The following is a 21,717-nucleotide window of genomic DNA, read 5'->3' on the forward strand; positions in this document are numbered from 1 at the left end:
GCTGGTTAGACGGTACTCCTCAAGATGTGGAGCATACCAGACTAGCAGCAGATGCACAGATATGTCTTCTGGCTGTTTTCCAGTGTCTAAACTTATACGTAAAATCAAAAGGTCTAACGCTTTGTTACATAAAGAAATTAGTGTGCAGTAACTGTGAATGCGCAGTAATGTGAACTTCTAGCACATTACCCCATGTAACTCCCTCCTATTTTGTGAGCGCTAGAAATGAAGTAACATGTTCCACTTACAGAGTAAAGTTGCATTATTTTATACTGTAACAGTTCTAGAATGTGTTAAAAATATCTCAACGGGAGTTAGCACACAAAAATGATCACATTAAAAATCCACACCCTTCCTTCTAAGCACTAATTTCCCTGGGTAGATACGCCTTAAATCTCTAAATTTATGGTTGCCAATAAATCTTTGCAATCGTGACACAAGTATAAGTTATGCAGCTATATTGACTTGAGCTTCTGTAAAGCCTGAAATCAGATTTGAACTGTGAATCACCCCTTTCATTCCAGCGGGTGCTAACTCAGATGCATATAGGGTAGCGGTGACATTTCAAGTACACTAACTTGCCAGAGTGTAAGAGAGTATCAGATGATGAAGATCCAGGCAACCTGCTATGAGTAGCTGCTTGCTGTGCACGAGACTGCATTTTTGTTTCATTTCTCTTGCAAGTGAATTCAACTTTCAAGTGTTTGGAAAACCCTATAAAGTAATATTATCACAACCCCTGTCCACCCCATTTTATGATGCTACAGACTAAGAATTCAAAGTCATATTGTTTTGCATTGCACATTATGCACTTGCTGATTCATATGCTTAAAACATGTTTTAGGCAAGTCGGAGTCTGTCACCATACCCATCCGCAACATTACACCTGTGATGTGACAACATTAGTGACAGTATGCCTGCTTACTTTGTCTGGCCTGAATTGTTAACACAGCCATATTGTTGCAAGGATCTCCATGATGACAGGCAATGTTTCCAGCTCCATGTGTATGTCTTTCTACAGAAAGGCAGACAAACACACTTTTTTTTTTCATGTAGATATAAGAAAGAATCTGAGATAATGGAGTAAGAGACATCCAGAAACATTCTTCAAAAAATGTTTCTTGATTCCATTGTTGGAAAGCTGCTCAAGGTTTGTCTCCTTGCTGTACAGCAATAGTCTCAGGGTTCAGAATATCTGCCTTGCCGGCTCAGTCAAGTGCATAGCTTCAAAAGGACTCTGTTCAAAATCCATTTTTTTTTGTGCAGTCATACCAAGTCTGTTTTCCTTTGGCATTCTACCTATATGCAGCCTGTCCAGCCATCAGTCATTGCTGCCTAAAGGTGTGACTGCAACTCCCACAGCCATGCCCTAGCTGCTTTTAAACTAGCTAGGATGAATACTGATAGCAGGGGAGCAAATACAGTAGGGAGCTAACGATGGGCTCACTACCCAAGGGCTCAGCTAGGAAGTTAAATAGCGCTAACCTAGTATGAAGAATCAAAATACGTTTGCAATCTTACAGGCTGCTTAGCTGTTGCTACCCAGTTCGTTTGAATCTAAGTACGCTGCCTTGAGCTGTAGTGTAAGTACATCCCGAGGTAAATGAGGAGGCACCACGTGCAGTAACACATTTTAACAGCTCTCCTTGAACAACAGCCCAACAACTGTCTAGTTCTTAATAACATATACAAGGTATTGTTAACAGCATTTGGAGAGATTCTGTTAAAAACACTGACACACAATTTAGGAAATTACTCAGGATATGAAACTGGGCATTTCTAAACTGCTGCTACAGAGTCACTCCAGGCCAGCAATCATGGTTACTCCTTGTGTCAAGTCTTGTCTTAGATAAAACTGCCTCCTTTGCTTTCATAGAATCATAGAATAGTTTGGGTTGGAAGGGACCTTTAAAGGTCATCTAGTGCAACCCCCCTGTAAGGGGCAGGGATATCTCCAACCAGATCAGGTTGCTGAGAGCCCTGTCCAGCTTGGCCTTCTATGTTTCCAGGGATGGGGCATCCACCACCTCTCTGGGAAACCTGTTCCAGTGTTCCACCACCCTCACTATAAAAATTTTTTTCCTAAGATCTAATCTGAATCTACCTCCCTCTATTTAAAAACCATTACCCCTCATCCTATTGCAACAGGCCCTACTGAAGAGTTTCTCCCCGTCTTTCCTATAAGCTCCCTTTAGGTACTGGAAGGCTGCTATAAAGTCTCCCCGGAGCCTTCTCTTCTCCAGGCTGAACAGCTCCAAGGAGCTTAGAACTGAGACAGCGTTTCTACCCATGTGCAGGGATACACACAGAAATATAAGGTGCACATGTGAGCTATCTTTGGCCAACACCTACCACTTTATCCTCAACAAGTTGAACACGGACATTTGACTTTGAATGGTCCTTCTCACTTGATAGCGTGTACAGAGGGTCTGAAAGATAAGTGAACAGAACTAGTTACATATTGAGGAATTGGTATGAATCATCAGGCTCCATTTCCCTCTTTAAATGTCTGTCCATAACAGACTAAAAAACAAAGTAGGAAAGAAAAAAACCCCTGAAATACATGTCTCTGTATTAAAGAAACTCCACCATCACACAAATGAGCCTCAGAGCTGATATACTACTGTTCTGCGGAACATGCACATGACAAAAAAAATCTACTTTCTTTGGAAGTACTGCCAACTTAAATAGAAAATGAAGACATGAAACAGAAAAAAGAAAGTGTATTGCAATGGTAATCAGTGGAAATATCATACTGTACATGATGCTTCCCTCTGGGATATAGACCTGGTGCTGGCTTTCCTCCAGCTCGCAAACGTTTCATAGACCCAAGCCTCTCCTCACTCCTGATGACTCCGTTATCAGGATGCTGCCAATCCTAACGCTTTACGGCTATGTGGCTCTGCCCGGGCTGTGGGGTGGCACGCATCTTCCCGGCCCCAAACCCGCTCTCCCTGCCTAGCCACTTGCCGGTGGCTCGATGACAGCATGGGAGACCCGGGGAGAGGCGGGAGGCCTGCTCGGGCAGCCCAACCGCTTCACAACCCGCACACCGACACCCCCGCTCCCAGCACCTAACTCCCCGCCCCGGGCCCGACTGGCACCGCTGGACGCGGCCTCCCTTCCTGCGGAGGGTGTTAGGCCTTGCCCCACCGGTCACCCCGCCCCGGGGGCTGCAGGCGGGACAAGGGGCCGCAGGGAGAACGTTGCCCCTCCCGGCCGGGCCCAGTACCGTGGGGGCAGTCGAAAGTCCGGCCGGGAGCCATCTGCCCGCCACGGCGGCCATCCCCGTGGAGCGGGGCCCGCACCGCCTCGGTCAGCGTACGGCTCATGGTGACTTCTGCTGCCGTTCCCATGGCGACCGCCGGAGGGCGGGCGGGGCAGCAGGGGCGGTGCCGGGGAGAGCACGCCCTCTAACGGCGGGACGTTAGGGCGGGGCCTTTCCTCGGGCCTTGGCGGTGGTTTCTCGGTTGTTTTGTTTTTTTTTTTTTCCCTGCCGTGCTGTTGCTTCCTCCAGTAAATCTCCATGGCCAAGGGTTGCTTCTCCCCCGCGGGCCCAGCTTCCCGGAGAGCCCTGAGGCCTGTGAGGCCTCCATCTTGTGCCGCCGCAGGCGGGGAGGGGAGGGAGCCTCCGGGATAGCGGGGGTGGGAAGCTGAGGTGACCGTGATCGACTAGGGTGGGGGGTGGGCACAGGTATTTTTTGCTTTTCAGCAGCTCTTGCTCAAGTTGTTTTATGTGATGCTCTCCAGTTCCCCTGGAACCTCGCTTTGTGCTTCAGAAAACCGGTTTAGCAATTACAGCTGAGGACTGGATTCAAGCCTGGATATTCTTATTCCTGGCTCTGCTCGTTAGCATTTAGGACTTGTGCTGCCATAAAGTGGTGAAAATATCTACCTCCGGGGGAGGCTGCAGGTATTTTTGCATTTGTAAAGCATCTGGGAAGACCTGCACAAAGCATTACAAATAAATATTACACTGTTAGTAAGATGCATTGCTGTTTTTTTCAAGGAGGAGGCCATGATCTTCTGAGAAGCAAGCTGGAAGCTTCCTCATGCTGTTAAGCAGGAAGGGCCAATGCTTTTGTCAGCCAAGAAGATTTGGAGGCAATACTGCTTAGAATTTTGGTATACGACACAAAAAGCAGCGGAATTGCAAATGGGCCCTCTCCTCTGCCTATAGTCTTGAACAGGTCCCTTGTGTTGGTTATTTTGTGTGTAAAACTCTCTTTACCAAAGAATTATTCACAGCTTGCCATGTCTGACATAAAATTTTGGTCCCTCGGTGCTTCATCACAGGAAAGCAACGTTAGAACTGTGGTTCCAAATTCCTTGGCTCTGACAATTTACAATTAATTCAACTTTGAATGCTGGTTTACTTTCTTAAAGGCCTGTCACTTGTTTGAAGAAACAACTTTTTTCTTAGGGTAGTTGATCAAAATAGGTCAGCTGAAGCCTCAGATGTGGGTGTGAATTAAGAAATGCTGTCACAGCTTTGTTGCTGACTGACATCTGTAGGATACTTTCCACAGTGGATTGATCCATGCCCTAAAGACACCCAGCATGCTGCAAACGCCCTCATTTTACTACAGAGCTTTTCAATGTGATACCTTATTATAATTCTTGACAGGGGCAGCGAAAGTCACTTTTAAAATAGAGTTGCCCAACTTTTCTCATGATCATGTTCAGTTTTCCTTTTTTGTGTCTCATTTCATTAGAACTCCATAATTTCCATGCTGAAAATTTTCCATGCTGGACATCTGCCTTGAGGTAATGAGGTGTGTAAATTGTACTTTGGCCAAAAAATTATTCTTTGTCAGCTCCACCCTCTCACATTTTTCCACTTCAAGGTTTTCAGAGATGACTGGATACAGGTGGTCTGGACTTCGGTTTTTCTGATGAGGAAAGGAACCAGATGGAAACCAGGTAGAGAAGGAACAGTGAAACAGCTGCATGAATTCTTGACAGAGTACAACAAAATGCCAGGGCACAGCCTAATAGATGAATACACTCTGGAGTTGTGGAAGATCAAAAAGGTGCTAATAACTTTAACCACATTAAATCGGACTAAATGTAAGATGTTGCCACCTTCTTGTTTGTTCACCATGAGCTGCCTGGCCGCACTGCCTCTCATCTGTTGGTGCTGGCAGCTGAAAGACTATATGGGCAACCATCTCAGGAGACTGATGTGGCTGAAAACGTACCTGTCAGAAAATAAAAGATAAATGTTTCCAGGTCACTGCATAGCTGCATGAAGACTAGTACTCAGCTCACCTCACGGGAGGTGACAGGTATATGTGACTGAGCTAAAAAGCTCAAGGTTCAGGTTCATGGGGCTTGCTTAGATTAGATTAGATAAGATTAGATTAGATTAGATTGAGGGTGAGGGGTGTGAAACATTGGCTTATTCTTAACTAACATTTCTGAGAAATCTCTGTGAATTACAGATGTGAACAGTGAACAGCCTTACAAGTCTGAAAGATGTGTTGATTATCACTATCTTGAATGTTCTTTGCCTGAAGTCTTCATATTCCTGTGGACCTGCAGCAGCAGTGAAACCTGGCCGGGGCCTCTGGCACACTGGTGTGTGCTGTGGAATACACTGTAAATGGTGAAGATTTGGTCTGAATCAGTGGGTTTTTGTGTTTTTTTTTGTTTTTTTTTTTTTTTTCTTTAATGCAGATCAGCTATTTGAAAAGAAAAAGATCCCAAAACACAAAAGGCTCTGAGAAAATGTTTGATCCCATGCAGTAAACTCTGGCAACCTTGCCCCTTGGAAAAGGGACTCAAAGCTTTTCTAGCAGGTCTGTCTGTCCACATCAAGGACACATCCTGTCACTCTGGATAAAGTCAACTGAAGGCAAATAAACTGTCAGCAATCAAAAAAGATTGCTATTTCTTAGCTACAGTTTTCAAAGAACTTGAACAATGGGCTTTCTCCTCAGAGCTGCAGGCCGTAGTATGATTTTTTGAGTTTGAGGGTTTTTTGTGGTTTGTTTTTTTTTCAGTGATAGCTTTTCCAGAACAAAACTGTGTAGCTGAGCTGGGGTACTGTCTATCTGATGATATTTTTTTTTCGTAGCCACTTGGCTCTGAGGGGACACCAGGTGCTCAGATGTACAAATAAACTGTCCACACCTTTGTAAGTTACTGTGCAGTGACTTGAGTGGACTAACTCTGCCAGTGCTTAGCATGTTGCAAAACTGCAGTAAAGTGCACTAGCTTAGCTGCCCAAGAAAGAGGCTGAGCCAAATGGTTTTTACCTCACATAAACCTTGAGGTAAGACGGTGTAATTTGCTGCAGGATGAATTACTGCTACTCTGTTGATAGACTTAGGCTGTGATGATTTGCTGGTGTGTTTGAACTGTAAAATCAGACAAAGAGAAGTGGAAAATTTAGACAAGGTGGGTAGGATTAGGCACTAGTTGAGAGCAGACTAGTATCTGGACAAAGAGAAGATGGATTGGATGTGAAAGTGTGACTTTAGAGGAGAAACTCATGTGGATGATAATAGAACTAAGAAATGCTGTCACAGCTTTGTTGCTTTATCTCTTAGTAGGAGAGTGGGGGGATAGAGAACCAGTGTGGAGGGGAGGGAGAGACAGGGTGAGTGGCCTGAAGTGGTCCAGACAAGAAAATGGTAAACCTAGATGAGAAGCTGAAAAAGTGGGTTTCTTGAATGTTATTTTCCCCCTGCAGTCTACGAGGATCTGTGAAACCTCTGGCAAGGTGTCATCCAACTGGCTTTAAGCTGAACTATGTAGGTGGTCATTTCTGCTCTGTTTGTTAGCAGTTGTCAAATGACAGCACTGTTGTGGTGCTGGGTGCACGTGATGCTTCGTGGCAGCTTTTTTTCCTAGTTCTTAAAAAAATCTAAGTTACAGGCCACAAAGTTACAGCATTAAAAGCACTGTTGAGGCTTTGATGGGAGGAAATGCCAACATTAAATGATCTAGTTAAAATTAGTAACCGTTAGCGTGCCATTTCCCATTCTTGCCACAGGATGTCACAATTTCCCCATGTGTGGTCCATGACAGTCTCTAACCTGGGTGGAGCCGGTTCAGCACTCCTGTTAAATGTGAAATGATATAAAATTAATTTGGCCCTTAGACCCATCCAAGGTAAGCCCTAATTTCCATTCCCTGTCTGATCTCCACATGGTTTACTACTAGTGTATAATAAACACCTCTTTCCAGGTGTGTGATTCAGAAGGAGCAGGAAAGCAGCAGCACGAGGTTGCAATCAATGTGGTTGTTAGGTTTTTAATCCAAAAGAAGGAGGCCTTCCTCCCAGCCTATCGGAAGAGATGGTGAAGGACAGTGAGGAAAAGAGGAGGAGGAGGAAGATGTCATCACTATTCCCAGCAGGAAGCAGAGATGAGTCTGAAAAAGGTGTGAGAAGACAGATGCTGTGAAATGTCATGTTTTGTGGATTGAGGCCTTGTCTCTGCGCTGGCTTTTGGCTATAGTAAGCCATTAGATCTGTTGTGGAATACCTCACTTGTAACTTGTGACATCTTTTGTACAAACGGCTTTGGAGTACTGATTGCGGTAAATGGAGCTTCGCCAAAGTGAAATCTTTGGTTTCTTTGTGCTGTTTTTACTAAGAGTTCTGCTAAGAGAGGCATCTTGAGATACAGCTACTGAAACAGCAAAAACAGGTGAACGTCTTTATAGGAGACCTGTTCTGCCTTGCTTTTCTTTTCTTAGTAAGACTGTTGGTATGTTTACTCTACTAAAAGCAATCTGCAGATAAGGATAGCCTAAAAAGTCGAAGTTCAAAGAAAATGTAGTAGTAGTAGTACTTTGTGATCACAGTTAAAGGATTCACTTCAAAGCCTGCTGTAATGACTTTGATTAGCACTTTAAAAAAAAGAAAAAGGAAGACAGAATTAAGGACATTTTCACCCTATGGTTCAGAGAAGTCCAATTGGTGACAAAACCCCAAGTTTACCAATACTTCAGGCATCCTTTGAAGGACATTCATATGCTGTATTTCACTTGGATTAGATGAGCTTTGGATGAGATTTTTAATGTACAAGGATGATATTTTGATTATTTGCTGGGCTGAAGTCAGGAACATTGTTGTCTTACCTCAGTAGGAAAAGGATCTTGGATTGAACTCCTTAGGGAACTAGTGAGTTCCTAGTGTTTTCACTCCTCCCATGCAATACTCAGAGGAATAAATAGCAATGCCAACATGTTAACTTGCAGCTTTCAATTTTCAGTGTGCTAAGACATTTATTTTAAAAATGAAACCTTAGATTCCCTCTGTTCCTTGGTGTACCAATCAGTGGTTGAATCAGCAAAGGAGATGCTACATCATAGCCAGAGCACAAGAGGTAAGAGAACAACCAGAGGAAAGATTTGATGGAAGGGGAATATTACATTGACTTAATAGACAGGATTTTCTTGCATATTTCTGGCTTAGAAGTTGGGATGAGCTTGTATCTTCAAAGGAATCCAACTATTTCTTGCTTCTGGAGACCTAGATGAGAAATGTGCAAGGTTGTGATTGGATTATTTCTGTCAGCTCCATGCTGAGCTGGGAGAGGACAGTTCTTTCTTTAAAAGGGCAATCCTAAAAACCATTTGGAACCTGTTAATGGTCTGGATGGGAAGATGTGAATTGCCCTATTTTACTCAGCCAAGCCCGATGAGAGGCCCTACTGAAGTATGGATCCCCCTAACACTTGACTGGTGGTGCCTGTTCAGCCTTCAGAGATGCAGGGAGGGTGCTGTCACCAGAACGACCATCCTGGCCTGCCCAGTCTCGATCATGCTTCCAGGCTCTGGACTCTGCTCTCCCCCAGGCTACGCAAGGGGGCTGGCCTAACTAAGAGATGGTGTTGACATTCTCCCTAAGAATGTCAAAGGCTGTAGAGAGATTATTGTCTCCTTGAGCTAAGGAGATCTCTACCCAGAAGCTGACATTCAGTAGCTGGATTTTCACTGGCTGCTTGTATTTGATGGTTCGTACTAAAGCCTGCAGTAGCGCAGGGTAGCTTAACAGTTCATCAGACAGGGCCATGTAGTATGTGTTTATCTGATGTGTCAAAAACTATGAAATGGAGTACGTTGCTGACCTCTGCAGCATTTCTGCTCTCCTTGCTCTTTCTCTTACTGTTTGCCAGGGTGCCTGGTCAAGACTGGCTTCCAACTAGTTGGAAAACTTTTCCAGGGAGTGAATTTTTGTGCTTTCCTGATCTGAAGGGAGCACGAGGGATTTTATTTTCTGTGATCATTTTAGCCACTCTCTTCATCGAAATTAAGTAGCTGGACAGAAGTGCTATAGAGACTCATTTCAGCTTGTTGTTATAATACAGTATAACTCTTCCATACAGTACACTCTTATTTCCTCTTAAACAATTAATGCAACATGATTTTAATCTTGTCCATTAAACCTTTCAAAAAAAAATTTACTGGACAGAGGTTAGCTAAGAGCTAGCACACATCCAAGGGCCCAGGGGAGCCCTATCAGAAATAAAAGGGTGAGGCACCAGTGACAGGACACAGAGGCCACAGGAAGAAAAAAGCTAGAATTGGATGGAGGCTGAACAGAGCCCTTTCAAGGACTGGGGAAAGAATGTGTCAGTATCACTTCCCTCATGTAAGAAAACAAAGCCTGTGTACTCTTAAGTCTTGAAAGTTCCCCTGTCTTTCCCCTCTGTCTTTGCCTGCACCCACATAGTCCTTCCCACATCACTTCCCAGTCTGAAATAGTGGTGACTGAACAGAACACAGTACAGGATCTAGAGCATGTCACTGGTGTGATAGCAACTGTGAGAGCAGAATAAGAACTCAACATCTAGCATGTTGATCTGGAAATAGCCTCTCTTTGATCCTGAGTAAGTCTTTGGATGGACACCTAGGAAAATCAGGCGTGGGAGAATCCTTTCTGGGTTTTAAATAAGGGACTGGAGTAGTTGAAGTTAATGATGTGCCAGTCCAGACAGGACACATTGAATAAAATTTAGTTTTTCTTATTCAGGGTAAGTACCAACCCAAGGCACTCAGTACTTGGAGAAAATACTGCACAGTATACTGTATAGCATATTGAAAACCAGGGCAAAATAGCCAGGATATGGGCTTGAGCTGAAGGTTTAGATGAAAATCTCTGCCATCTAGGTGACTTGTGTTCCCGTGTCACTTTTAAAAAAATAATTGTACTCCAGCTACATAATGTATTTAGGAAGATGTCAATGTAAATAGGCTCTCTGGAGAATCCCTCCACCTGCGTATGGAGATGCCCTAATGCTTCTTAAAATCTGACCCTTAAGCACTTGATAGTCAAATCCAATTGATTTTTGGTGGGAATAAGGATTCTAAAGATCTCATTGAGAAAGTGCCAATAATACTCATTAGACTTACTTAGAAATTCTTCTCCTGGATCAGTGAGAAGAAAACCAAGTGCAAATTAAGTAGGTGTTCAAAGCTGAAACCTAGCTTGACCACTGATGTGAAAGAAATGGCTTAAGAGTGACTGAATTTTCTTCATTATTTTGTAACTTTGCAAGTAACAGCTGTGGAGATTCTAAATGGATTCTGAAGATATGTAATGTTGCAGGCTCTTTACAAGCAGCTTGCAGCACTGTATAGCACATGTCTAGAGGCAATATTTAAAAGGAGTGAGATGCTAGGATGTGAGTACATAGAAGTATGCAGCTGCAACCAGTGACATCTCTAAAACTGAATGCCTCGTGTGTTTGTAAATACTAATGATTCCTTCCAGACTTCCAGTTAGCCCCCACAGTTTGTTGTGAATGTTAAATTATTTTCTATAGTGGAGTTTCACATTTCTTAAAACATGATCAAGAGAAACTTGAATAGATTCAGGCAAGCCAGATTTGCTACCGACACAGACATCAAAATGGCGAGCCACCAAGCAGAACAAAATTATAATAGCAGCAACATTTAAGGGGAAAAAATGATGACTGTAATGTGTGCAGTGGAAAAGAAGTAGACCTACTGTATTGCTGCTTCTGAGTTGGTTGACAGCTTAACACCGTTCATGGGAGTTGCAGAAACACTGCCTGGTTTGCAGCAGAACTGATCAAGGTTAGAAGTTTGTGTTATAGAGTATTTCATGGAACTACATTGAGGCATTTTTGTTCAATACACAGGCAAGTGGACTTGGGTTCTAAACGAGGTTTCCTGTAATGCACAAGCACAGACCTTAGGCAGCATTTGATTTTTGTGGGGTGACTGATTGGAGGTCATCTGTATATGCACATGGTGCCACATATTAACATATGGCTCAGCTGCCTGATTGCTTGGGGTTACATTCTGATCAGTTCTGACAATTCATATAGGGGTTATGCAGAAGTTTGAAAGTCTTACTCTTTCAAGTCATGAGAAGTGAGAATGAAAGGGGTTTCCTGTTTGGAAAGAACTGCATGGGCAGCTGTCTTGGTTAACTCTGTAGTGGAAGAGGGAAAAAAAAAAATCTGAGGATAGCAAAACTTCCCCCTGGGTGACTAGTGTATATCTTCTCCATGCCTAAACACTTCTAAACCATGTTGTCTGGAGAATTAGTGATGTTATTTTTCAAATACAGGTTAGGATTTTCTGAGTTACTAAGCGCAGAGACTGTCAGACAATACAGACTTGTCTTCTTCAGCCATGCTCTTTTGTTGTGTTGGTAGCACATGCACCCATCTGAGTGCAGACACCTGGCCTTTCCTTCCCACCAGCACTGAAGTAAGCCTGGTCAGGTTTGAAATGCGCATCCAACATCACCTGCTGCCGATCTGTGTTGTGGAAAAGCTGCCACAAGTTAAAAGGCTCAGTTGTTCTTGCCTTCAGTGCATGTGAAACAGGCAGGTTCCTTTGTGGCTTGGTACAAAATGCCAGCTTCCTTCTTTTGCCATGTTGCCAGGGCAAATGCATACTGAATTTGCTGATCTGGCTTTTGCAGTGTTGCATGCATGGCAAATTCATAATCTTTACTAACATATTTGGATATGCTTTCAGCAGGCAATGAAAAGAAGTGGTGTAACATGAAAGTGATGATAATCATAATCTTAGCACAGAGCAGAGATGTGCAGAAAAAAAAAAAGTGAGAAAGACATTAAGATCCTCTAAGTTTATACCAAAACCAAGTACTCATGTCTAGTTTGGGTTTTTTTCCCTGCAAAAACATCCAGATTTCACATGAAAAGTCATTCATCACTGGAAACAGTGTCTCAACTGTACTATAAAAACACTGGTTTCTTAGCAAAACCAAGCAGTGGTGGCAATTCTTGAAATCAGTATTGCTGCAAATTTTGATTGGGACACGAGTTTCTATTCTGCCTTTTGTTGCAGGAGGCTCCCTTCTTCTTTACTGTGGAGGGCTAGGCCACAGAGTCCTGGTCCCAGCACAAGACCCCAGAATTTCTGGGATGCAGAGAGCCGATTCCTGCTATGTCAGAGACAGCAGTTCTGGTTCTAAAGTGGAAAGTGAGTGCAATTTTGCAAACCTTCCACCTCCAGCATCCGACACTGAAGATTTGGCCGAATGTCTGGCAAGAGATGATCTATTGCAGTACTAGTTTCTAGGGCATTCAAAGAGACAGAAATGCCTTAAAAGTAATCTTGATTCTACTATTGTTTCTTCAAGGGCTTGCTTGCCAATACGGAAGGAGACTCTCTCCATACAGGCTTCCATGGTGGTCTCCCAGGAGGGGATGGTTCAGTCCTATGGTGCAGCATCCCTGCATACAGAATTCATGCCATAGTCCTGAAACATGGGGATTTGCCTCTGCAGCCTGGGAAGGGACAGGTGCATCACTTCTTGAGGTGATTTTAGCCTAGTGAACCACTTTCTTTCACCTAAAGATGGAGTTTGAAGCTTAGAGGGGATGTAATGAATCACCTCAGAGTCTCTTCCATTGTACTGCATCAGAGCAAAGGTCCCAGCATTCATTCTCTCTCAGGTGACACTGCTGAGCTGATAGTATTTGGCTTGGTAGTTGCAGATCTGCAACTCTGATCAAAAAGATAAACTCTGTCCTGTACTTGGGCAGTTAATATAATAGGCAACTGGGCCCCGACAAATCTTCTTGCTCAGAGCTTTGAAGTCCTTTTTTCCAGTGTGTATCTAAGCGTTGACCAAAACCACAGACAATCAAACATAGCGTATGGTTGACTGGCCTGCTGAAGCAGTGGCTGTCTCGTGTTTATGCTAAGTCAAAGGCAAAAATACTTCTCCAGACCAATATTAAACAGATTTCTTTTTTCAAGATGGTAAAGGGTTAGTGTTTCCCAGAATAGGCACTATGAGGAAAGTATCAAAATACCTTCAGCTCTGTTTCACCACACAGATTTTCCACAGCTAAATTTACCTTCTATCATTTATATCAGAACTGTGAGAAATCTGGAAAACCCCGGACTACCCCAGACTGTTACTTTCAACTGACATTGATAGGGGCTTACCCTACTTAACAGTAACAATGAATGTAAATATATTTTTGAGGATCCTTGAAAAGTCTGTCCGTTTGAGCATCTCTAACAGACAAATACTTTTTTTTTGGACAACTATTCTTTTAGTGGGCTCAAACTGAAGATACAAGAAGCCAACGACAGTGACTGCAGTGCAACTGCAATATGCTGCAGTATATTAAAGAACATACTGCTGTATGTTCTTTAATTCTGATAAAGGGCTGTAGAGGGAGAATAATTTGGAACGCCATAGCAACTGGGCAGTCTCCTCCTATTTCACTCATTACTCTTCTAAACCCAGAGCTGTACTCCTTGTACTCTCACATGTTGCACCAGGCTGCCAAGTGACATGTTAGATTGAGGGAGCATCTTTTTTCATTGTCTCTTTCAGAGACTCTGAGATTTTCACTGAATCTCCTTTCTTGGGTACTGGATCTGACAATTTTCCAGCAGTCTCAGCTTAGGAGCCTGCCCTTAGCTATTCTTCTTTGACTGGTAGATAAATCTGTTCATCCTGACACATACTCTTTAATATAATTATTCTGCTGCTGTCAGCAGGCAGAGGACAAATGTAAAACAAAAAGCACCAAGTTAACAATCCTTATGCACAATGTAGTGTCAGAAGAGAAAAAACTGTGATGTCCCCTCTGCACTGTACTCCAAATTGGTGCAATCAGTATGGAAATGTGTTAACTGTGCTTTAATGGCAATTTCCTTCCTTCTCCTCCCTCCCAGCGCCTGTCCCTTCATCCCACCAAGAAGTGATTCCTTCTTCCAGGGTGATTCTGTTACAAACTATTACCATGCAGGCAGCATGGCCAAAATAGCAATGCTTCTTAATCTATTTGGAAAGCTGGTAAGAGTTAAAATGGAGTGCTGCTTGCAGAGATGTTTAGTCTCCACACGCCATACCTTTGTGCAGCCCCCTTTGAAGTGTTCTCCCATGATGACTAAAGTTTAACTTCTCTCTGCCCTTGGTATTTTGTAACTCCGGCAAGAGTACAAAATGTGTTTTGTTTGGTCTTTTCCTGGTTTCTACAGGCCAAATCAATCTAATTCAAACTCTTTTTAAAAATAAAAGAGGATGTTAAATAAAAGATACTGTTCACTTGCTGATTTGGGAAACCGCCTTTGAGATTTTTTTACCACAGGCTTTCCCTCAGAGTTTGTCTTGCTATCACCAGCTCTGTTTAGGCCTTTGGATAGTGGCCAGCAGATAAAGGTTTAGGAAGAAAAGACAAAGCTAATTGATTTGAAAGGAAAACATGCTTAGTATGTTAAAAATACTAATAACAAGGCACTGCTTTGAAGACCTGATGCCTGCTTTTGATAGGCATTTCAGTCTCAGCTCCATCTTGCAGCATGTTTGTGTGGGCTTGGGAGAAGCATATTCTGGTCAGCACATGCAACCTGCACATCTTCCAGTTCAAGCCCAGCTGCATGGCCTCACAATGTGTGCGTGCTGAACCAGGGGGCTGTGTGGGTGTAGGTCAGTCTGAACAACCTTCCCCGCCAAATGGGATAGCTGGAGACAGGCTACTGAGCTGAGATTCATGGACAATTAAGTAGGCTGATTAGGTGAATGAGTGTTACATGACACACTTTCAGAGGTAGGATGGCAATCCATAGGCAATCTCCTCAGAAGCCTGCATTTCAAGGAGTTGCATCATCAGGATGCCGCAGAGATGCCTCAATGGTGAAAAAAAGGTGAACCTCATCCACCCATGCAATGAAAGTGTGGAGCTTTCTGGAAAAGAGCTACATTCTGCTTCTTGTCTCTCTTTGTGAGAATGAGAGGATCAAAAAAGAATCCTCTCTTATCATTTACTCATTCAGGTAGCAAGAGTTAGCGGTGCCGGCATTCACCTTGGTGATCCAGAGAAAGGAAAGAGCAAAATCTCTCAAAAGAGAATGATCTCACTTCTAGCTTGGCTTATTGGAAGGGTAAATACTGAAAATAATGAAATAATTCTCTCTGTCTTGCCCAGCGCTCTTGAAAACAACAGGGTTGCTTGATATTTCATGCTTTGTATAGGACAGGTTTTGCTGAGACTGAGAATATGTTTTATAGGAGCTACTGCTATTCACCCTTCATCACAGACTGATATAAATACCTCTGTGATTGACAAGTATGGGATAATCTGCCCCAAGTGTAAAAAAAACTCATCCTAACATCAGAAGTTAATTCAATACCTAAAATGCAAGCTTTCTCTCCCTCCAAATGTTCTTGTCAGTGTTCTTACAATTTTGGGTCCCCTTAGTACCTGATATAAGCTGCCAGTTCTTTGACTCTTGCTACACCCCATTAAAAGGTACAGCAGCTGGATCCCAGTGGGCATATTCTTCTTTTCCCCTTCCAAGCTCTCAGCAGTGTCACACCCACTGATGTGCAGCCCTTCCCACATTATCTGTGTGGAGCGCCCCTTTGCTCTGCAACATGCCTGCCAACCTATCCATGTGCAAGTATAACACCATCATCATCATCGGGGCGAGTTGCAGGCACAAGCGTAGCACGCAGTTGCCTGAGGGAGCTGACAGACTGTGGCAAAATGGCCAAGCTATTTGCTATGTGGCAGAGACCTGGAAGGCAAGAATGGCTGCTGATGCCTGGTTTGCAGCAGACTACAAAGGAAAAGTGGCTCTGTATCTTTTTCCTTATTGCCCATGGTGGGGACCGGCCAGGTTGGCCCTCAGCCACGAAAGAGCAACATTTCACGTTGCCAGTGACGATGGCTATGCTCGCATGTGCAATGCCCGCATAGCCACTTTGATACAGGGAATTAACTGTCTGTTAAATATTGCTTGATTTAGAAAACTAACTATCTGCATATTGCTTGATTTAGGAGACTAACTGTCTGCTAGATAATGCCTAACAATCCTGTTTGCCTTGAAACTCACTTAAGCTTACCAGGGACTGGTATTTGTCAAGAAACTGGTATTTGTCAAGGATTACTATGTCTGGCAAAGGACGGAATGTTAGTTCCACCACAAATTCGGTCAGAAGTCGGCAAACTGCTGAAATCACCAAGCGAAAGGAGAGCATGGGTGAATGACTAAAGTTCATCTAGAGGAAGATAAGACCCCTGAAGAAGGAAACGACCACCAGAGACAGATCTGAAATGCTAAGGCAAGTGTTTTTTTTAATAACCCCGCCTCACTTATGCATACGTATGTCTGTATTGTGCAATCCTATGAATATGTATACCTGCACTGTATAAATTTTTGGTAAAATGTGCTGTCAGTATGCGTGCTTTTGGAGGAGCGACCCCCCACGCACCCGGCGCTGAATAAACATGCCTGCTTTATAACTCTCTCCGAGTTGTAGAGTTTGATCTGCGTGTCAATGTGTTCTTCGCTGCCATGGATCTCATTTTCTGTGCACAACTGTCATAAAGGACTGAGCCCTTGCTTCCCCCACTGCTTGAGTAGCAAAAAAAACCTTTTGGTAGCTGGCTACAGCTTTCTGATCATGGGGCCTGGCTCTGCCAGAACTGAAATCCTGTCAGTTGCTGCTCCTGCTAAGACCGTGGCGGGTGGCACGTCCTCTCAGCAGCTGACGCCATTTTTCACCCTCCTGCCCGCTCCCTCCTTCCCTTCTCTTTCTGGCTCGCTAAGGATCCAGTGTTCCTGGAGAATATGTCTTTCGACACGTCCATTGCTCGTTACTGCACTGGGATCCATCTCCGTCATAACCGCCCACCCTGGCGCTGGGATAAGGGTAAATGCGCTCGGGTGACAGCGCAGGCAAGATAGAGCTGAGACTGAAATGCCTATCAAAAGCAGGCATCGGGTCTTCAAAGCAGTGCCTTGTTTTTTTAACATATTAAGCATGCATAAGTGTTTTTAACATATTAAGCATGCAGGGAGGAGAGGCAGAAGGAGGCCTGTGTAGGACAGTCGAACTACACCTCCCGGCATGCCGCGGGCCTCAGGCGCAGGCGCAGAGGGGGCGGACGGCGTGAGGCAAGGTGACCCGGAAGCAGCAGAGGCCTCGAAGGCGGTGAGCGCGCTGTCGGAGGCGCGCGGCGCTGTCTTTCTGTTTTCGGGCCCAGCAGGCAGGTAGCGGCGCGCGCCGGGGTCGGGGCGGACTCGCGCCGGAGGGGCTCCCCCTCCCCCCCCCCCCCCGCTAACGGCCGCTCCCGCCCCGTTCTCCCCCTGCAGGCCGTGGCTGCCGGGGAGCCGCTCGCCATGTCGACGGTTGCCGCCGCCAGCTGCGACGCCAAGGGCGGCGAGGAGGCGCGGGAAGAGAAGAAGCCGCTGAAGCCCTGCTGCGCCTGCCCCGAGACCAAGAAAGCGCGGGACGCCTGGTGAGGGCCCCAGCCGCCGGCGGCCTCCGCTGCCGCCTCGGGGCGGGAGTGCTGTCCCCTGGTGTCCCCTGATGTCCCCAGGCTCCCTGGGGCGGGCGGTGGCCCCTGCGCGGGTGTTCGCCTTCGCGGGCCTGGCCCGTCGCCGAGCTACTGGGGCGTCGTAACCAGGCCTCCGCCCGCTTCCGGCGTCTCTGTGTGGCCTGGCTCGCTGGATTTCCCCGCCCTGCCCCACTCGTAGCTACCTTCCAGGAGTTTCTGCCCCTGCCTACGTACCGGGGAAATCCCTCCAAATCAGAGGAGCCCTCCCCACCCTGGACAGAGAGGGGTGGGAGAGGGAAAAGGGAGAGTGCAGAGGAGAGAAGAAAACGTCTTAAAAGGATGAATTAGAAATGAAGAGACTAATATCTCATAGCCCTAGTTTAAAACAGGTTGCAGATATTAGCTTTTAATGCTGCTTACAAATCCTCACTACTGTTGACTGACTGAAGCAACAAGTAGCAGCAGGTAGTAACATTTTTAGTATTTAATTGATTATAAACACTGTTGTCTTTTAATCAAAACAAAATAACTTGGTTTTTAGGTCTCAGACAATGACATTTATCACAGAGGTGCAAAATTTGACAATGACTTATATAGCTGCATTTGTAATTACAGGCTTAATCATGATCATAGGACCTGTCAAGTGGTGTGAAGTGCACCCCCAAAATAGAATTTCTTTGTCTATGACAGTAAATTACTTTAGTCCAGCAACCAAACTGTCTTTTTTTTTTGACTGGCAAGTGGTACAAATGTTGTTCAGTAGGTGACATAATACTGGACACTGTATTTTTGCCAAAGTTAGGGTTGTGTGTCCAGTTATGTGGTAGAGTGAAGGTGAGTCCAGGGCACTCTAAGAAAAGGGTGGTAGGATGCAAGTCCCAGGTCAGAGGGAGTTGCCCTGAGTGGCCAGCGGAGTTGTCCACGTATATTGTAATAAAACTGAACTGCTTAAGAAAATAAGATATTTTAGTTATTCACAGTTTGGTAGTTTCTTCCTTTGGCAGCAAGAATAGCGTAATCTGGCAGATGAGGGTTGATCAGGCCTGTGACCTGTGCTCTGCGCTGTGGTGGAATCCCCACCTCTAGGGACAGAGGAAGAGTGCTCAGCCAGTCAATCAGAGAGCGAGTCTGAACTGCTTTTGTGGTACACGCGATATGCCAGCAATGGTAGGCGCTTACCGCTATTCGAATATGTATTAGACAGTCGGATGTATGAGTAACATCAAAAGTTGCTGTATGTGGTAAATAATTTTTTTAAGAGTAGCTGGACAGGTTTTTTCTTCAGGTTCCCTAAATCCCAACTGAAGCTGGACTAAAACGGCATTTATTGGTCAGCCTATTCTGTATTGATCTCTTACTGGAGAAATTCTGTTGCTTCCGTACTGAATGATTTCAAAGTCATTACTGGCAAGATCAGCGTACTTGATGAAGTGATGTGACAGCCTTGTGTTGTATAACAAATCCTAGTCTAGACTTGCCCGGAACAGACACTGGCCTGTTAATAGGAGTTCTGTTACACATTTCATCAGAGTTTTAAGTGCATAGGTCCAGACTTGGGTGCCCTTTTGAGATAGTACTATATTTTCCGAAACAACGCTACCCTGGACAGGATGGCCAAAAAGATCTCTGGAGACTAATAGGGACTTCTGATTGTCCCCAACAGCTTGTCAGTTCTGTGGCTTTGACTGACATTTTGTTGTTGAACCTTGGAAATCTTTTTTGTTTTGCAGCATCGTTGAGAAGGGGGAAGAAAATTGTGGGCACCTAATTGAAGCTCACAAAGAGTGTATGAGAGCTCTGGGCTTCAAGATATGAGGGAGATCAGCAGGACTGTGAATGTGGTGAGTATCGCCTTCAGGAACGCGCGTGATCTCTGCCTCTGAAGTGCCTTGGCATCTCGTCTGGTGCCACTGGAAGGCCCAGCGTATTGTTCATGATGGCAAATCTTCCTTATGAGAGGGAAGGCAAAGGAGCCGTCACTGACACCAGAGTAAGCACTGCTGCCCGTGTGAGGGTGGTGAAGCCTTCTAGCAGTATCCAGCCTTTGTGAGTAGCTCTTCAGCAGAAGAGTACGGCTCTGCCTCTTGTCTTTTAATAGATCTGAACTTCAACTTAGATTTCTAATGGTAAGGCAGTGTGGTGGTTGGGTTTTTTGTGGGTTTGTTGCTGGGGTTTTTTTGTTGTTGTGATTGTTGAACTGTCCTTCAATATCCAGTGAAAATCCATGTCCTGTGAAGCTGTCTTTCCTCTCTTCTAGATGATGCCTGTGGAGTGACTGGTATTCTGGAAAGCTGCAAAATAAATTATTTCTGCAATTACTTCAAAGAACGAATATAAACAAAGAATCTATTTATAAATGAGTCTCTAATGGTAGACTGTGCATCACGTCTGTGGCTTTTCCACTGTTTGAGCGCTGCTATAGAAAATATATTTTTTTCCTCTTAATAAAAATCTGAAAATGACGAGTGTTCCTGACTTCTGTTTCTTTCTAAGTAAAGAAATGACAGTGTCCTCCTCATCGAAAACAGTGTGCTGTAGGAATGGAGAGAATGAGAAAGGCCTGCTTACTCATTGACATGAGAACGTTGATTGCTCTGCTGTTGTGGTTGAACAGATGGCCCTTCGGTGGGATTTCCTGCTGATGCAAATTGAGAAATGGTACTAGTGACACTGCCCTGTTACTACTTTCAGCAAAGTCATGCTGAAGCTTGTAGTGCCGTTTGTGATGGTGGGTGGAACTACATTTGTACAAAGATGAGCACAGCCTTATGAAATGAACTTTCCTTAGAGTCCAAAGTGAGTTTACTTTCCCCTGTTAGTATTCTTCCAACTTTTTTTTTTTTTAATAGCTTTACCCTAGGATTCAAGCTTCATTCTGTATAATGAAGAATGAAGTACTTGCCTTGTCAAACTGAAATTCTTGAGCCAGTAGTTCTTTAAGGGAAAGGTAGCAAATTACTCCAGATGTATGGAGTAACTCCACTTGCTTGGAAAAAAAGCTTGCTTTTGTTGTGTTGATACTGTGCTAGACATGCGTGGGCTTTTGTTTTCTGGCTTTTTTCTCACCTGTGTGATATTACAGTGGTAAGGTGGCTGTGGCCTTTGATTTCTTCTTACAATCTAGAGCAAAAAAAAAAAAAAAGTGCAGTTGGTAGTTTGTTACATGTAGGACTTTTTTTGTTTCACACTGTGTTGTGCAACCCTAACATTGTTCTTCCTTTGGTGAGTTGACTTTGCTTAAGGCTACATCACTGATTCCTTCCTCTCCTGCTGAGCTTTCTTTTCAGAAATCGAAGATACAAGATCTGTGCTTTGTCTTGATTCTTCTCTTGGCTTTGATCCTGTTGGAGGGATGGGTGCAGTCATGATCACTTCTCTGCCTGCTGGGGCCTGCATATTTTGAGCTAGCAAGGAATAGGCTGTGAACATTTAGTATGTGACGCTTGGAGCAGTCCCTGCTGAGACTCACAAGTTGTGTGAGGAGAGTTTAGAGTCTGCTTCTGGGACTGTCTCATGAAGGTCCTGGAGTCTGAGGAAATCAACTCTAAAAGGCTTGCAGGGAACAAGCTGGGCTGCTAGCTCTGTGCTGCTCTTCTACTTTCCTGTCCTGAGGCAGGACTTGTGCCCATGTTGGCTTCCAGCCTAAGACATGGGATGCAGGTGCAGCTCTGGCAAAAAAACCATTCAAATGGCTTGTGGCACTGTAGCTGGCTGGGGAGCAGGACCTGGTGCTCCTCTTGGCGTTTATTGTTATCTTGAGGTAAGAAACTTGAATAAGGTCATTTATTGATGAATCAAAGCGTGTCAGAGCTTGAACTGAAGAAAACAAAAAGGTGGACGAGCCCCAGCTTTGTGATTACATGTCCAGTCTGGATCAAACTGTGGAAATGGTGCCACAGAGTTAAGAGCAGAGCAGGTGCTGGCAGTGGTCAAGTGAGAATGGAAGGCTATT

The 21,717-nt window shown here is 44.5% G+C and overlaps 2 protein-coding genes across 4 annotated transcripts in view; one reads left to right on the forward strand and one right to left on the reverse strand.

The window, feature by feature from the left end:
* CFAP91 (cilia and flagella associated protein 91) overlaps positions 1-3,344 on the reverse strand; it is a 32,329-nt gene extending 28,985 nt beyond the window's left edge. The window contains exons 1-2 of one of the 2 annotated variants that reach the window (XM_086768940.1): positions 3,233-3,332; positions 2,353-2,429 (exon numbers count right to left, since the gene is read on the reverse strand). In XM_086768940.1, coding sequence (XP_086625066.1) covers positions 2,353-2,429; positions 3,233-3,332 — 177 coding nt within the window. Of the gene's footprint in view, positions 1-2,352; positions 2,430-3,232 lie in introns of both variants that reach the window. The other variant, XM_086769017.1, reaches the window with a different exon arrangement.
* A 14,020-nt stretch (positions 3,345-17,364) lies between these two features.
* On the forward strand, positions 17,365-20,227 carry COX17 (cytochrome c oxidase copper chaperone COX17). 2 transcript variants are annotated; one of them, XM_086769310.1, is made up of 4 exons: positions 17,365-17,478; positions 17,581-17,726; positions 19,496-19,606; positions 20,023-20,227. In XM_086769310.1, the coding sequence occupies exons 2-3, from the start codon at positions 17,608-17,610 to the stop codon at positions 19,578-19,580; spliced, it is 204 nt and encodes a 67-aa protein (XP_086625436.1). In that variant the 5' UTR covers positions 17,365-17,478; positions 17,581-17,607; the 3' UTR covers positions 19,581-19,606; positions 20,023-20,227. The 2 variants fall into 2 exon arrangements, with proteins under 2 accessions (XP_086625436.1, XP_086625347.1); XM_086769221.1 differs by having other exon boundaries at positions 17,365-17,474.
* The last annotated feature ends 1,490 nt before the right edge of the window (positions 20,228-21,717 follow it).

Source organism: Chlamydotis macqueenii, chromosome 1, assembly GCF_036417535.1.
Source record: "Chlamydotis macqueenii isolate bChlMac1 chromosome 1, bChlMac1.mat, whole genome shotgun sequence".
In the NCBI taxonomy this organism is placed as follows: Eukaryota; Metazoa; Chordata; class Aves; order Otidiformes; family Otididae; genus Chlamydotis; species Chlamydotis macqueenii.